Below are 18333 nucleotides of genomic sequence, written 5' to 3' on the forward strand. Positions count from 1 at the left end.
AATATGGCGTATGGTCCCCACCAACACCTCACAGCTCACCACAAAGAAATCGATTCTGGAGTATACTTTATACACATGCGCGAAGAATGAGTACACCCTCTCCCCCGGGTTCTTAAATCCCCACGGGTCCACCATACCCATCCTTTCCATAACCCTCCCAGCTCCTTCACCATCTGCAGCCTTCCCATTGACCTGGGGCTTGACTTGCATGGCCAAGTCTGGAAACGCTCCCAGCAGCCCCCTCACGAACCCCACATCGTCCCAATTCAGAGCGTATATATTCACAATCACTGCAGGCGTCCCCTCCAACATCACACTCGCCATCCTAGTATCCTCACTTCCTTCGCATTCACAAACCCCATCTTTTTACTCAGCAAAATGGCCACCCCTCATGTCTTCAAGTCAAACGTCAATGACCACGCTTTTCCAACACTGCCATGTCGCATCTCCCTCCTCCAACTCCCCCTCCCCCCTCGACCATCCCTCACGCCCTTCTTCCCCACCTCACTTCTGTTCACCAGTGTGGCAGCTCCTGCCCGAAGGTTCCTCCGATCTACCCCATCCCCACCCCCTCCTTGATCTGTGCAAATGGCTCCCTGTGGACCTCTCCCACTCAGAGGTCATCCCCTCCAAAAAATAAACACCACCACAGGCAGGTGGAGGGCAATTGCCCCCTGACAAACTTATTACTCCTTAACAAATTGTCATCCCAACGAAACCCCCTAGCCCAGAAATAAAGAAGAGCCCCCCCCCCCCCCCACACTACCCGTGACCTCCGAATTCCGCTGTGTCAACTCCTCCGTCTCCCATCAAAGTTTAGTTCTCCCCTAGTTTGTGCTCTTTAATGAAATCATTGGCTTCTTCTGGAGTTTCAAAATAATACTCCTGGCCTTCGAACATCACCCACTGTTTCGCTGGGTACAACACCCCAAAGCTGACATGTCGTCGATGGAGGGCTGCTTTGGCCCTGATAAACCCATCACGCCTCTTTGCCAGCTCCGTTCCGATGTCCTAGTATATTCGTACCTTGTTCACCTCCCATTCACAGTTCCGTTTCTCCCTGGCCCACCACAGGATCCTTTCCTTCTCCACAAACATGTGGACCCTTACAGTCACCACCCGCGGCGGCTCCTCCGCTCTTGGCTTCTGTCTTAGGGACCCGTACGCTCTTTTCACTTCTCTGGCCTTGTCCAGCACCCCATCCGCCACCAGCCCTGCCAGCATGCTCGAGATGTATCTCGTAGCACTTGTGCCTTTCATTCCTTCAAGCAGGCTGACGATACACGGGTTCTGCCTTCTCGATCTGTTCTCCTGTTCTTCTATCTTCGCTCTCAACGACTTGCAAAGGACCCCAGGAGCCCCACCTCCACCTCCAATGCTTTCACCCGATCACCGTGGTCAGACATCACCCTCTCCATCTCCCGGATCTGCGACCCCTGCGCCTCCAAACACTTCTGGACCCTCTCCATCGAGCCTTTCAGAGGTGCAACCGCTCCTTCGATGGCCTTCCATCGGTCTTCCTGCATTTCCTTTCTTTGTTGGCAAAACTCCTCTCTAACCTGCGCAGGTTCTCCCCCGGCCATCTTTCCAATTGCTACGGCGCCACAGGTCTCTTCCAGTTTCTTGGCCAAGTCTTTCACCTTCTGCCGTGTCTGATAACCAGCAGACATGCCACTCCCGGGGGAACTTCTCCTCCACACCTTCAACTACACTTTCAAAATTCTCCCGTTTTCGGGTTAAAAAGAACTCAGATCTACGCCTTTGAGCCAGACCTGCCCTGTGTGCAAACACTCTCTCCATGGCCGCCACCGAAAGTCCTAGGCTGTCTTTCGTAAATCCTTAGTTTACTCCTGTTAAGTTTAGTTAGTCTACTTAGAGACACAGCAGGTGTCCTCAATCCCATGGAATGCATATCCTGTAACATGTGGAAACTCCGGAATGCTCCTCATGCCTTGGACAGCGACAAGTGCAGATTTGTCATCAGCTGAAGCAATTCGAATTCCAGTTTTCTGAGCTCGAGAAGCAGCTGGCATCACTGTGCTGCATCGGTGAGGCTGAGAGCTATGCAAATTGTTCATTCTGGATGTAGCCACCACACAGATTAAGGGATGGGTGGCCACCAGACAATTAAGGAAGAAAAGGCAGGTAGTGCAGGATTGAGTGCATCCAACTCTCCAACTAATATTCAGTTCTGTGAGAGTGATGGTTCCTTTGGGGTGTGCAGCCAGAGCAATGACCTAAACTTGGGGGATGTAGGCACAGCTTAATATTTGCAGATGACACCAAACTTGGAAACTTGGAAGTATTGTGAACTGAGAGAGGATATTTATCCTGTGGGTAGTTCTGCCTCATCTTGGATTTGATCCCCAGTTTATGGTCATTTGTTTGAACAAAAATAAAAGATTGGAAATTTGAAAAAAAAATCAGAGAATACTGAAAATACTCATAGGTTGGACAGCATTTGTCAGAGTCAAACAGGCACTAATTAAAGGAGTTTTTAATTGCGTGAAATACTTTTGTATTTTAGTTTGGGTGCCGTAAGTTGATAATGGAGTAGTTCATGAAATGGTAACACCCAAATCCTGCAGTAATGAATAAAGTTATTGGTTTTTTGTTTGAAATATCTTTTTTTTTTAACAAACAATTTTATTGAGGTAGTTTTGCGGCTTTGTAAACAGTTACGGACATCAACAGAAAGAAAGCAAAAAAAAGTAAAAATGTGCAAACATCCACATACATTCAATACTTCAATCGTAACATACTGCACAAGCCCGCTCCTCTCCCATCGGCACTACCCGCCAATTGATCCCTCCTACCCTACTCTACTCTAACCCCGACCCCCGACGCTCACTCTCCCGCAAAGAAGTTGCCACCTTCGGGTGAACCCCTGTACAGATCCCCTCAAGGCGAACTTAATTTTTTCCATACCCAGAAAACTCGACATGTCCGAAAGCCACAACCCAGTCTCCGGGGGCTTTGAGTCCCTCCATGCCAATAATATTCGTCGCTGGGATACCAGGGACTCGAAGGCCAAAACATCGGCCTCTTTCTCACCCTGGACTCCCGGGTCTTCCGAAACCCCAAAAATTGCCACCCTTGGACCCATCGCCACCCTTGTTTTTAGCATTTGAAATATCTTTATTGGAATTTTGCAGTTTATACATAGTTTACAAAAAGTGATCACTGTGTATTTACATATGTAGAGACTTCCCCCTCCTCCCCATGCCCCTGTTTAGGTGTTTCCTTGGCGTCTTCGTCTATTTACATTTTGGTAGAGTTTTACTTGTTTGCTTGTGCCGGCCCCGATAGGGCCCTCGGCCCTGTAATTGGTTCTGTTTGTTTGCTAGTTAGAATGGAATTTTCCGCCGGGGGGGGAGGCGCCCCATTTTGTCCCTGCCGCAGGACCCTGCCTTTGCGGCCTTGTTCTTGGCTACCTGTTGTCTAATCCAGCTGTTCCCCCCCCCCCTCTCCTTTCCAACCTCTTCCTGTTCTTTGGTGTCTCAGTGGCCCCTATGCGGCGAACCCCCCCCCCCCATTGCCTGTTGGCTTCAAACAGGTCCTGGAACAAGTTGGTGAATGGCTTCCATATCTTGTGGAAGACCTATTCATCCTCTCGAATGGAGAGTTTCATTTTCTCCAGGTGGAGAAATTCCGACAGGTCAGCTAGCCTGTCTGCAGCTTTGGGTGGTGCTGCTGATCGGCAGCCTAGCAGGATCCTTTGGCGGGCGATGAGGGAAGCAATGGCCTTCTTCTCCATAAATAGTTCTGGCTGGTCTGATACCCCGAAGACTGCCAGTTTTGGGCTTGACTCCACCCTCTCCTCCACAACCTTGGACGCTTCAAAGAAGGCAGTCTGGTACCTGACCAGTCTGGGGCATGCCCAGAACATGTGGGTGTGATTGGCTGGGCCTCCTTGGCACCATTCACACTTGTCCTCCATCTCTAAGAACGGCCTGCTGATGTGGGTTCTGGTTAGGTGTACTATGTGCACCACTTTCTGATGCACGAGGCTTAGCCTTGCGCAATTGGAGGTGAAGTTGGTCCTGCTCAGTGCTTCGCTCTAGAGTCCCCAGACTATTTCAATCCCTAGTTCTTCCTCCAAATTTTCCCATGCCTCGTCCAGTGGAGAGCGTGCCCTTTCTAATAGTTGTCCATACAGGTCCCTGCAGTTGTGTGTGTCGTCGTCTCCCCCCCCCCCCCCCCCCCCCCCCCCCCCCCCCCCCAATGTTATCTCCACCTCTTAAAGGTGGCACAATCCTGTGGTTGCTGCAGATGGGACCATAGTAAACATTTTGGATTGGTCGAAGTGCTGTCTCATTTCATTCCAGGTTCGGAATGTGGCTACCACCACTGGGCTTGTTGTGTATTTGGCTGGTGATGGTGGGAGTGCTGCCGTGGCGAGGATTCCCTGTGAGCTCTCCATTCTGTTTCTGTTTCTTTCACCCATCCCCTCACTCTTTCTGCTGTGGCTGCCCAGTGGTGGCATTGTAGCTTTGGGAGAGCCAGGATCCCATACTGTTTCTTTATAGGACCTTTTTAGGGATCCTTGGGTTCTTTTCACATCCATATAGAGCTGCAAAATGGGTTTGTAGGATCCGCATTTGGTTGGGTCTTTGTCTGTCTTGGGCATCAGCGATATAGTGGTTTATGCCAGCATGGAGGCAGGGTGCCCCTCTCTAGTGAGTCTGCAAGCATCTCCCGCAAATGTGGCACCAGTTCTGCCACAAATGTTTGTAGATGTTTGCCGGGAACCCATCTGGTCACGGCTTCTTCTCCGCCTGCATGGAGCTGATGCTTTCCATGACGTACCCAGTTCCAGTGGTGCTTCCAGCCGCCTCTTCCTATCACCCCCCATGACTGGCATGTCCAGTCCATAGAGCAGCCATTTCAGCCCCGAGTCCCTGTCGGGGGTTCGGAGGTCTACAGCCCTTCGTAGAAGGCCTTGAATGCTTCGTTGACCTTTTTAGGTTCGGCCATCAGTCCACCTTTGCTATCCTTCATCTGTGCTATCTCCCTTACAGCTACCTGCTTTCTCAACTGGTGAACTGGAGGCGGCTGGCTTTGCCTCCGTGTTCATAGAAGGTCCCCCGTTGATCCTGTATACTTGTGAAATGAATAAGAACTCTCATCCGGGTGCATGAAATACCCATGGTCCACCTCCCCTAACTGCTCCATAAATGTCCCTAGATCTCCAGCCATATTCGTCGTTTTTCCCACTTTGGGTTTGGCTTATCTGTCAGCGGATCCTGTATACCAGTGTTTTTCAATCTTTTTTTCTGGGGACCCATTTTTACCATCCGGCCAATCTTCGGGTCCCACGCCGGCCAGCCGAACTTCAGGTCCCATTGACTTTCCTTAAAAAAAGACTTGTAGACAAAGACAGGGAGGTTCTAAAACGCAAACAGAAACCTAGGTGGCACTGTCATTTTCACTGTCTGCACACGCCTAGCCAGCGATAGTAGCATACATCCAACTCTGGTTTAGCACAGTGGGCTGGTTTAGCACAGTGGGCTAAACAGCTGGCTTGTAAAGCAGAACAAGGCCAGCAGCGCAGATTCAATTCCTGTACCAGCCTTCCCGAACAGGTGCTGGAATGTGGAAACTAGGGGCTTTTCACAGTAACTTCGTTGAAGCCTACTTGTGACAATAGCGACTATTATTATTATTATTATTATTATACTCATAAAATCCGCCTTCATCTCCTCCACCAGTTGAGCCAAGTTCAATCTATGCAGCCGGGCCCAGCTCCACGCCACATGGATACCTAAGAACCTGAAACTCGTCCCTAAACGGCATCCGCCCTAATCTCCTTTCTTGCCATCTGGCATTGATTGGGATCACCTCACTCTTTCTCATGTTCAATTATATCCAAAATGGCCAAATTCCCCCCAAAACTTAAAAAAAAACCCAATGTTGCCCATTGGGTCCAAAATATGCAATAACAAATTGTCTGCATATAGCAAACTACCATGTCGGCACACCCCGCTCAGTCCCTCGCCAATCCCTCGAAGCTCTAAGCAGCATGGTAGCATAGTGGTTAGCACTATGGCTTCACAGTGTCAGGGTCCCAGGTTTGCGGAGGCTGCACACTCTCCTCGTGTCTACGTGAGTTTCCTCCGGGTGCTCCAGTTTCCTCCTACAAGTCCCGAAAGAAGTGCTGTTAGGTGAATTGGACATTCTGAATTTCCCCTCGGTGTACCCGAACAGGCGCCAGAATGTGGCGACTAGGGGCTTTTCAGTAACTTCATTGCAGTTTTAATGTAAGCCTAATTGTGACAATAAAGATTATTATTATTATTGTTCAGCCCATCGAGTCTGCACCAACCCTCCAAAAGAGCACCCTATCCAGGCCCACTCTCCACCTTATCCCCAATACCCCACCTAAGGTGCACATCTTTGGACACTAAAGGACAATTTACCAGACTAATCCACCTAGCCTGCACTTCTTTGGACTGTGGAAGGAAACTGGAGCATCCGGAGGAAACCCAAACAGACACGGGGAGAAAGTGCAAACTCCATAAAGTTACCCAAGTCCGAAATTGAACCTGGGTCCCTGGTGCTGGTGAGGCAGAAGTGCTAACGACTGTTGTCCTGTCGTTCTAGCTAAAGGCTGCGTTTGCTGCCAAGGCTGAACATGTGCAATTGCAAGCGTGGCTGCCATCTTTATAGGGGGCAATGTGCAACAGGGTGCATGCACGGTTATCACTGGTCCAGGAATTGCAAATACTGCAGTGCCATTTGCCTCAAGTTAACAATCCGCATGATCCATTTTCTTTTATTTCCTTTTCTTTTCATGTACTTAATGATCTGTTGAGCTGCTCGCAGAAAAATACTTTTCACTGTACCTTAGTACAGTGACAATAAACAAAATCCAATCCAAATCCACAGCTCACCCCAAACCTCAAACAGGTTTGGAAAATGTGACAAATAGGACCCACTCTATCCGCCCATCTTCACCTCACCACTCCAAATTAAAATGACCCATCATATTGGTGTCTTTTTGGAAATTTATTAAAAGATGGAATATCTAAATAAATGGCTTGGTAGCGAGTGTAAAAGCTGGAGAGACATAGGCAGGGAAATGGTGGGACCCCGAGCGCTCATCCACCACGGGACTCAAAGTTTGCAATTGCTTAAAATTTCAGACCATCGATATAATTGGTTCAGAAGGATCATCAACCTAGTTGCATCTTTTTTGTGGTATATTTCATTTTAGGGATTCATGGGCAATGAAGTAAGACTCATTATTAAAAGCTTGAAGATTCCAAACGGAAGTTGAGGGTGGATTTTGGTTTCCTACAAATTACATCTGTGGATTCTATGCATGTGTGGTGACTAGTCCATGTGCGCAGACGGGTATCAGCAGCCATCTTGTGTTGACAGGTGATACAGTGCTAACTAAAATATTCTTCTTTAACATCTAATAACACAGCCCTGGAAATTTTCAGGGATGGTTCCAGAGCTGAATGATTTGAGAGCATGAAGTGAGCTGTTGCTGTAACAAAATAAATTTCAAACTAAAGAACGCTGATAATTACTCACTATTTGTGTTATTGATCATACTATATAACTTTCACTTTTAACTTTTTTACACATGCTGACTGATGTGAAAAAGTGTGAACAAATTATACCTTTATATCTGAGTATTTGGTCAAATCGTTTTTGAAGTAAAAATTTAATTTTTCCAAATTTGTGGCATGTGCTGACTCCTTTCAGGTAAATGTTTGTGCTGTATAATCCACTTCGATAGAAGCTCATACTGATGAATACCTTTTGATGCAAGCAAAAATGTTACCAGCTCATGGCTTTCTTCAAACTTAATGCTGATAGGACCTTCTCTTCACCACACTTGTAGCTTTAAACAATTTTTGGTTCCACAAGATAGAAAGATTGATGCAAGTATTTTCTAAATGATGAGAAGCTAGGAACTATGGGGGTGCAGAGAAAACTAGGAATCCAACTACAAAAATCACTAAAGGCTAGTGAGTGGCAGGTACATAAAATAAAGGCTAGTGGAGTATTGATCTTCATCACAAAAAGGGTTGAAATGCTGTCATCAATTCTGAGCACAAAACTTCAGGAAGGATCTATTGGTCTTGGAGGGAGTGTAGCAGATATTCACCAGTGTGATACTGAGTTAATAGGGTTCAGTTATTTGGATTGGTTGCAAAGACAAGGCTTGTATTTTGTTGAGTGCAGAAGATTAAGGGGTGACCTACTTGAGGTGCTTAAGTATTTATCGGGTAAAGATAAATTATTTCCTCTGGTGAGGAAGTCCAGATAAAGTGTGCATAATCTTAAATTTAGATTTAGGCCATTAGTGTGATAACACTATGGAAATCCAGCACTCCTTTCCCAAAAGGTTGTTGAGGCTCTGTTAACTGGAAATTTCAAAACAGAGATTGATAAATTTCTGTTAGGCAAGGGTTCAAAGGATTATGAAATTAAGGCAACTAGATGGAGTTAAGATATAGAACAGCCATGACATAATTGAATGGTGGAACAGGCTTGAGGGGTTGAATGACCTACTCCTTTTCTTATGTTTGAAGTATATTACAAAAGATTTGCTGATTTTGTTTTCTCTGTATTTAAGAAAAACATCTTGGGCTGATCGTTTTAAATAGTCAAAAAGCTTTGCTCCATATTTGGTGTCAGACCTTGATTAGAGTTGAAAAAGCTCAGGCACATTTCCACTTTTTGTTCTCTGGAAAGAACATGTTTAGGCGAGTAAAGAATTGGTTCAGTTGTGATAATTCCCATGATCAAAAACTCTGATAACACTCACTGTACAGGCTCACTATAAGAATACAATTTGGCGAGCTAACAAAGGATGGCCTGTATTGCACCAGGTTTCCGTGGTGCGAGGTATGGTAAGAAATTTTAAAAAATTATTTTAGAGAAAGATTAAAATTAATCATTTTGTTCATAATTACAGGCTCCTGTATTTGGTGAACTGAAATGGAGGAAAGGACAAGTTTTTCCAGAAGGAGCAAAGAGGTGGCCATCAACAAGGAAGAAACTAACTCTTGGAGGAGCCAAGAAAATCACTTTGCACCTGGAAGTTACTCAAAAGGTTTTAATAAAAAAACAGAAACCCCAAAGCAAAGAGAAGTGCAAGAGAACTATGGTACTAGCCCAAGGAAAGGCACTCAACTGATCATGAGCAGTCCAAATGCACTCATAAGAACAAGTTATAACCCAGGGACACGGTCCAATGATGGACGCAAGGAAAAAGGTAGAAAATGGCTCTCGGGTGAGAAGCAGGGTTCTCCAGTTCAGAATACAGAGAGGAAATGGAGGGACAATGCTTTTGAGTTGAAGTATAAATCTCCAGTAAAGGACCTTGAGTACAATAAATCAGAACAGAACTACAAGACTCAAAGTAGTGGTGATAAAGTGAAGAATGTTAGAAAACAGCTTCATAAGGAATATGTAAATGATGAACTATCTGGAAAACAAACAGAAGGTATGTTTCTTTTTTAGATCATTTATATTAATTATTTTGTCCTTTAGAAAAGTACCCACTCCTTCCCTCTCGATTCACGTTTAGTAGTCTTGGTTTCCAGAATTTTAAAACCATACTATAACCGAATCCTTCCTTTGAAGCCCATTGAATAGCTCTAATGAAGAGGTTACCAAAGATTTAGCAATATGCCGAACTGCAGAAATGCCACATGCATGACACTCTGAAGTGTTAATAACTGTTTGCCTAAATAAAACCGTGAGCAGGGTGATGTTTGAAGAAATATTTATTAACTAAGTTTTGGGATGTAATGCATTTTCTACATTTTTAATGAGATTTTATCAATATAATATGATGAACAAGAGCAATATGGCAATTTCATATGTTAGAAAATCTGAAACCAAAAATCCAAAGACCTGTTAATATTGGAAATTTGCAATATCTGCAAATGAATGGAAATACAAATTTAAACTTTAAAGTTGTCCCAAATGTTCCATGCACCAACATGGCCAAAAAGGCCAAAAAAAACTTTATACCATCGTTCTAGATCTCGCTTTCAGAGTACTAATCTTCCGATTGTTGACAGATTTCCTTACTTAACACTGTGATTGAAAACTAACAACTAATTGTATGTCATCCTTTATTTAAAGAAAACTCTGAGCATTATAATGTAAGATGGGAGGAACTTGGCTGCAAATCTACTACCAAAATATATATTCTGGTCATTTCAACAAATGCCACCAAAACAAACCTCCAGGCCATGTACCTCATTGCTTGATGTTTTTGGTCATTTTCTGTGTAGAAATTGGTCACCACACTATGTTTCAAAACTATTTTGTTGACTGTTAAGTGTTTTGGGAGGCCATGAAAAATAGGCAAGCTCTATTTAAAATTCCAGGCTTCCTCTGAAATCCCACCAATTCAGTGCAGTATATAATTAGCAGTAAGCACTTGACACAAATACGGTATACTTGTAGTTTGGTAACTGACTGTGGACCCCACAGTGCCATAGCTAAATGACAGTCAGGGTAAGAATTTGGAGTGTGACTGCAGTAACCGCAAGGGAGAGGTCACTGTCTGTGTGGAATTTGCATATTCTTCCCGTGTCTGCGTGCAGTCCACCCCCGCAGCCTAAAGATGTGCAGGGTAGGTGAATTGGCCATGCTAAATTACCCCTTAATTGGGGAAAAAAAATAATTGGGTACTCTAAAATAAATTTTAAAAAGAATAAAAAGCATATGGTTTTGCTCGGATTGCTAGATAGAGGCATAAAATATAAAAGCAGAGATCTTGCTAAAAATGGACTAAATCATTGGCTAGGCCTCAGCTGGAATATTGTGGCCAATTCTGGGCTAAACACTTGAGGGGAAGGGGGGAGGGGGAAGAGTTCGGGTACTTTAAATTATTTTTTAAAAATGTCAAAGTTTGTAATATACACAGGTCAGACTGACTCATGACTCTCCAGCAGAGCAGCAACAGGCTATTCTATTTCCCATTGTTCTTGTGAGGCAGGTTCCCAGTAATACCATGAATGCAATTATACGTATGTCCCTATCTTCAGGACTAGGCGCAGGTTTGGGGACATTTCAAATTAATGGGTGGGAACCCTGTGCTGCCTCAGTGAATTTGGACTCCTGAAATTTCAAGACTATTCAAAGTGCTGATCACTAACTGAGCATGATAAAACATGTTTTCTTTTCAGTGCGAGGTGCTCTTCTTTTATCCATGTTCCTGATCTTGTAATGCCACTCCAGTGTATATCTCCAAGATATACTAGTATTCACCCCCTTTCAATGATAAAAATCAAAGTCTTAAATCTCTTGACATCATCTCTTGATAAGCTTCACTGTCTTTCTCTGTGCCACTTACAAGGCTTGGTTATTTCCCTGTGACATGATTTTTTATCAGAGCTGCACAAAGCTAGAAATAGACATAGACATAGAACAGTACAGCACAGAACAGGCCCTTCGGCCCTCAATGTTGTGCCGAGCCATGATCACCCTACTCAAGACCACATATCCACCCTGTACCCGTAACCCAACAACCCCCCCCAACCGTACTTTTTTTTATTAGGACACTATGGGCAATTTAGCATGGCCAATCCACCTAACCTGCACATCTTTGGACTGTGGGAGGAAACCGGAGCACCCGGAGGAAATCCACGCACACAGGGGGAGGACGTGCAGACTCCACACAGACAGTGACCCAGCCGGGAATCGAACCTGGGACCCTGGAGCTGTGAAGCATTTATGCTAACCACCATACTACCCTGCTGCCCTAAATGTAGCAGGTTTTAAGCAAGGATAAAGAACAACAGTGATAGGGCACAGGGCAGGAGAAATTAAATTAGATAAAGGTGCATGGCAAAATGAGAATGAACGCTAGATCGGCCTAGAGTTATGGGAATGGCAAAATTACCAAGAGCTACCTCTGGAAAAAGAGGGCAGCCCCTCGGATCAGAAATTGTTGAACTTGGTGTTGAGTCTGGAAGGCTGCAAGCGTCTCACTGAAAGATGATGTTGCTAACTATTGAGCTTACATTGAACTTCATTGGAACAATGTAAAGTTGATGACCGAGAGATCAGAATGGGAGTGGAGCAGAGAATTAAAGTGAGAGGCCGGGGTCACATTTGTGGATTAAATGTAGCTGTTGAATGTAAAGTGGTTATATGACCTAAGCTTGTTCTCTCCAATGTAGAGAAGACCACGTAGTGAGGAGCAAATATAGTATGCTAAACTGAATCATGTACAAGTAAATAACTGCCTCATCTGGAAGAGTATTTGGGGCCCAGGAAGGTGTGAAGGGAGGAAGTTAAAAAGGCACGTTTTTCAGATCAATGGCCTTTCTGATGATTCATTCCGTTATGCTCACTCCATGTGCTGCCTGACCTGCTGAGTATTTCCAAAGAACCCTTGAATTCTTTGTTGTTTTTGTCAGGCAGAGCTCCAGACAGACTATCTTATTGGAAAATTTTATTTTGTATCAATGCGCCTATTACCTTTACTTTAGTTCTATATACCATCTATTCTGATTACTTTCTTATTCGGTCTGTTGTTTTTGAACACGGAGTTCAGGAATGTTGTTGCACTTTTTTCAATTGTTGGTATTTAATTGTATTTATGATTCATCCTGCACAAATTCAATTTCATAACATTCAAATCATTTAATTGTAAATGCTTTCAACAATCATTAGCTGGACCGGTTCCTGACTGCTAGGATTGCATCATACAGAAGGTAAATGTCTTTTTAGGTTGACCCTTGGCCCATTAGATCTCCGGGACTGGTTTAATCATCCGAGGGCTTTGGAGAGGAATTTTACAGAGTACCTTTTTCCTGATATAGTCCTGGAAGTTTTCACCTAACCTTGAAATTACATAGCTGTGTGGGTGGATGGACAGAGAGAAGTTGATGTTTAGCCACGATGGCCCAGCCATCATGGTTTTGGTTAGGTGCGATGGACCAGCTGGTGTTTTCCTGTCCGCTAGTTTTGCATATGTCTATATGAAAGGACAGGTGCATTCTAATAGGATGCAATTCCACAATTGAGCAATAAGCATCTTTATTTTTGACTTGAGCTGAATGCTACATTATTTAACTGGTGCCATTTTAAGGGATACAATGTAGTGGATAATAAAATGTTTGGCAAGGGAACACCAAAAGTGTCACTCAAGAAGGAATCAATGACCCATTAGGTTAGGGTCGGCCAGAAGCAATTTGTGCATTTTAGGATAGTACAAAATCTCTGGGGTAGGAATCTCAGTGTAATACACCAGTCTGGCACCAGGGCCAGTAAGGAAAAAGGTACTCTCTAAAATTCCTCTCCATATCACTAAGATGGTTAAACTAGTCCACAAGATCACATAGCACATAGAACGTAGAACAGTACAGCACAGAACAGGCCCTTCGGCCCTCAATGTTGTGCCGAGCCATGATCACCCTACTCAAACCCACGTATCCACCCTTAACCTTACTTTTTTTATTAGGACACTACGGGCAATTTAGCATGGCCAATCCACCTAACCCGCACATCTTTGGACTGTGGGAGGAAACCGGAGCACCCGGAGGAAACCCACGCACACAGGGGGAGGACGTGCAGACTCCACACAGACAGTGACCCAGCCGGGAATCGAACCTGGAATCGAACCTGGGACCCTGGAGCTGTGAAGCATTTATGCTAACCACCATGCTACCCTGCTGCCCAGACAAGGGTCAACCTATAAAGACAGGAACTAGTCCTGTTCCCTTTTGAAGACAGGCAGAGTTTCACAACACACCCAATCAACCAGCAATGTTTTCCAGTGGTTCATGACTCTTTGGAAAAATAATCTTATGTCCAGTCTTATTCCTACTCTTAAGTTGTTTAAACTCTTTTCCCAATCTGTTCAATGGAAATAATCAGTAGGGGTGTTAGCCAGCCTTTTAATTATTTTATAGACCACTAACAATGTTTATCAATGCTTTTCTAAAATAAATGATTAAGATCCTTGTGTAACTGAGGTTCTTTAAGCTAGGTATCAATGTTGTTGTTCTCTGCAACTTCTACAAGGCCATTATATCACCCACCATTTGGGAATGCCACAATTTGGCCACAGTTTCTAGATGTGGTCTGAGTAGCGACCTCTGCAGTGTCAAAATACTGTTTTTGATTTATGCCGAATGGTTTTGTTAATGCAACTCAATTAATTAATTAATAATCTTTATTGACACAAGTAGGCTTACATTAACACTGCAATGAAGTTACCATGAAAAGCCCCTAGTCGCCACATTCCGGCGCCTGTTCGGGTACATGGAGGGAGAATTCAGAATGTCCAAATTACCTAACAGCACGAGTTGTGGGAGGAAACCGGAGCACCCGGTGGAAACCCACGCAGACACGGAGAACATGCAGACTCCGCACAGACAGTGACCCAAGCCAGGAATCGAACCTGGGACCCTGGAGCTGTGAAGCAACAGTACTAACCACTGTGCTACCATATCTTGTTAGCTTTAGCTACTGTTTCCTTAATTGTTTATTAACCTTTAGCAATCAACACACAGCAGTACCTCGATTTTCTCCTTCAATCTTTCAGTATTGTACCTTAAAAGTGATGTACATAGTCTGAGTTGGCCCTATCTACATGCACGACATCACATTTATCTAAATTAATCGTCATTTGTCAGTGTGTGGTCCACTACCCGGAGAGATTAAATCCCTTTGGATTTGATGCCAGGCATCTACTCCCTTGATTCTTGCACAGATTTTGGCATCCTGAGGAAATTTACTTCATTCTCTCAGCACTGCTGTCAAGTCATTAGCAAATAGTGTGAAAAGTATGGGCTTAGGACCAATCTCTGAAAGACGCTACAAATGACATGTTTCCTATTCGAACTGCACGGTTTTTTAAACAAAATTTAGAATACCCAATTATTTTTTTCCAATTAAGGGGCAATTTAGCATGGCAATTAACCAACCCTGCACATCTTTGAGTTCTGGGGGTGAGACTCGGGGAAAATGTGCAAACTGCACACGGACAATGACCCGGGGCTGTGATCGAACCCGGGTCCTCGGTGCCATGACACAGCAGTGCTAACCACTTCACCACCGTGCTGCCGAACTGAACTGCACTTTTAACAACAACCTGTTGACTGTGTGGTAAAAGCCAACTCCTAATCCAATATTTCAAATTTCTTCTGAAAACCACAGGATTGAAGTACCTTGTCAAAGGCTTTTGAAAAGCCAAGGAAAGCAAGGACTACTTTCCTCAACGGATTTCCCTCCTCCATTAACTTATTGAGATCCTGAAAAAATATGAAATCCATTAGGCATAATGAGTTCCAGCTGTTGGGCCTCAAGTACCTTGCTCAAATTTGTCCATCTCTTTATGGAAATTAGGAAATACATGAGTAACTTCCAGTCTAAGGGAACATTTCCTTGAACATTCCTTAATTGCAACTGCCGCTGCATTATTTGAGGCCGGCAAGAGAGAGAAAAAGCGAACGAATTATAGTCAACATGGATTTGTACATGGTAAATCATGTCTAACCAGCTGAATTGAAATAGTTGACAGGAGATCGTTAATTAGTTTAATTTATTCCGGAAGGCATTAACTAAAGAAGATGATGCTGACAACATATCAGTAGAAACAGAGGTGTTGGGTGTCACAGATGGAGTGAAAATTGATGGGCATGATGTATTTGAAAGACTGTCTATAGTGAGTGTAGATAAATCACCTGGTCCACATGACTTGCAGCCTGGTTGCTAAGGGAAGTGGGCATAAAAATAGCAGAAGAGTTTGCCCTAATCTTCCAATTTTTCCTAGCTATTGGGGAGGTGCCAAAGGATTGAAGGGTAGTGAATGTGACATCCTTGCTTGAGAGGGTGTAAGATCATTTCTTAGTAACTACAGGCTGGTCAGTTTAACACCAGTGGTGGGTCAAAGTTTGGAAACAATAATGGGGGGATGCGGTTGGAGAACCAACAGTAAGTTGGAGAGTTTGAGTTAATTAAGGAGAGCCAACAAGAATTTGTAAAAGACAGTTTGCTTCACAATTTAATTGATTCTTTTGATGAAGAAACATAGAAGACTAATGAAGGGAATGCAGTAGATGTTCTTTATATGGATTTTAAGAATGTGTTTGACAAAATACCACCTAAAAGTCTCACTCTGGCTGGACATCAACTAGAGTCTGCCCCAAGCCAGTCATGCTGATCAGCACCCTCCACGGATGGTGCTGGACAAACTGGAGATAATTGGCTATAGTGTGATCAGCATGACTGGCTTGGGGCAGACTCTAGTCTGGTGTCTACACAAAGCTCTGGATAAATCCTATCCAGATAGAATTTCTACCATCGCATCAATATCAGAGACTGATTATTGGCTCTCAAGCCAAGAACCCAATTATCACATATACTGCTTAAAGATTAGCATTCAATTTACATTCCATTAGAATTTTTTTTAAATCTGAGGGTACATTGATGACCTCCAACTCCTTTTTTCTTTCCATTTCACCAAAAGGTGTAGTCTTTTTTGGGTATAATTAGTATTTCATATCCTCATCCTACAACCATCCTTCATGTGTGCACCTTGGTACGTGTTGGTAGACTGTATGATCAGTGGAATACATTACTGCCATCACACAAATGCATACTGCAGTCAATGCTGGCCAGTGATCAAGAGCTTGGTTCCGGGCTAACCTTTCCCCCCTCCGAGTATTGTCACTGAGAACCACTTGTGATCAGTTAGCTCAGTGACTCACTGAACCCAAGAGATCCAAATGGCTTATTGTCACACTGTAAGATACAATAAACACCGTGCTAACAGGGAACTGGCATCATTAGTACACTTGACCAATCAGTTTGAGCACGGTAGCATAGTGGTTATCACAATTGCTTTGCAGCTCCAGGGTCCCAGGTTCAATTCCCGGCTTGGGTCACTGTCTGTGCAGAGTCTGCACGTTCTCCCCATGTGTGCGTGGGTTTCCACCGTGTGCTCCGGTTTCCTCCCAAGGTCCAAAGATGTGCAGGTTAGGTGGATTGGCCATGCTAAATTGCACTTAGTGTCCAAAATTGCCCTTCGTGTTGGGTGGGGCTGTTGGGTTATGGGGATAGGTTGGAAGTGTGAGCTTGGATAGGGTGCTCTTTCCAAGAGCTGGTGCAGACTCGATGGGCCGAATGGTCTCCTTCTGCACTGTAAATTCTATGAAAAAGGCTGGTTAACAAAACTGAGGCTCATGGAATAAGAAAGCCAGCATCCATGTGGTTCAAACTTTGATTTAAGGATAGAAAACAACGGGTTATGGTAATTGATTGTCTGTCAGATTGGAAGGTGATGGTCAGTGCGAGGATCATTGCTTTTTTTGTAAAGAAATGACTTGGATATTGGAATACTGAGTAAAATTTCAAAATTTGCTGACTATGTCGAACAAGGTGTTGCTGACTGAGGATGATACCAATCGACTACAACAGAATGTAGATAGGCTAGCAGAGTGGGTGGACCAATGCCATATGATACATAGAAATGTGAGGTGAGTTGTTGTGACAGAAGGGAGAAGGGGAAACAACATAAACTAAATGGCGCAGTTGTAAGGAGTGTGCCGTGACAGCAAGATCTGAGTGTTCATGTGCATTAAGCCTCAAAGGTGGCAGGACATGGAGTAGTTAGAAAGCATATGGGATCTTGGGCTTCATAAATAAAGACTTTGAGTACAAATGCTGGGAAGTTTTGCTGAAACTTCATAAAACATAAAGTGGAATATTGCATCTAGTTCTGGTCACCACACTCGAGGATGAATGTGAGGATCCTTGAGAGGCTGTTGAGGAGGTTGACCACAATGGTTCCAGTGATGAGGGATTTTGGCTACATGACTAAGTTGTAGAAGCTGAGACTGTTCTTGGAACATAGGTGGTTGAGAGAGGGTTATTGATAAGAGTGTAAGATTATGACAGGTATCGATAAACCAGATGAAGAAACTCTGTTTCACTTACATGAAAGAGATTCGGGGGTTTGTCAGCTCAGTTGATTGGACGGCTGGTTCATGATGCAGAACGATGGGTTCAACTCTCGTATCAGCTGAGGTTATCCATGAAGGCCCTCCTTGCTCAATCTTGCCCCTCGCCTGAATATGGTTAAACCACCACCAGTCAGCTCTCTCGAAAGCGGAGAGCAACCTATGGTCCTTGGAGACTATGGCGACTTTCATTTCATTTCATTTCGTTATAAAGACAGGGATTTAAGGTTTTGGTTAAGATATCAGGGGCATGTGAGGATGAACGTTTATGCAGCGAGGGGTGAAGGCCTGGGACTTGCCGTCTCCGAGGGTGGTGGATCAATGAATTTGAAAGGAAATTGGATAGATACTTGAGGGAAATAAACTTGGGGATAGAGTAGGG

At 44.1% G+C, this 18333-nt stretch overlaps 1 protein-coding gene across 6 annotated transcripts in view; it reads left to right on the forward strand.

Annotated features, from left to right (window-relative positions):
• Positions 1-18333, forward strand: part of LOC119970352 (terminal uridylyltransferase 7-like) — a 114525-nt gene that overhangs the window by 17863 nt on the left and 78329 nt on the right. For 5 of the 6 annotated variants that reach the window (XR_005461592.1, XR_005461591.1, XM_038804822.1 and 2 more), the window contains exon 2: positions 8936-9466. Coding sequence is in view for 4 of the 6 variants with exons in the window: in XM_038804822.1 (XP_038660750.1) it covers positions 8959-9466 (508 nt within the window). In the remaining 2 variants the exon portion in view is untranslated. Of the gene's footprint in view, positions 1-7227; positions 7384-8935; positions 9467-18333 lie in introns of those variants that run through there. The other variant, XM_038804820.1, reaches the window with a different exon arrangement.

Source organism: Scyliorhinus canicula, chromosome 8 (genome assembly GCF_902713615.1).
Source record: "Scyliorhinus canicula chromosome 8, sScyCan1.1, whole genome shotgun sequence".
NCBI classification, from domain to species: domain Eukaryota; kingdom Metazoa; phylum Chordata; class Chondrichthyes; order Carcharhiniformes; family Scyliorhinidae; genus Scyliorhinus; species Scyliorhinus canicula.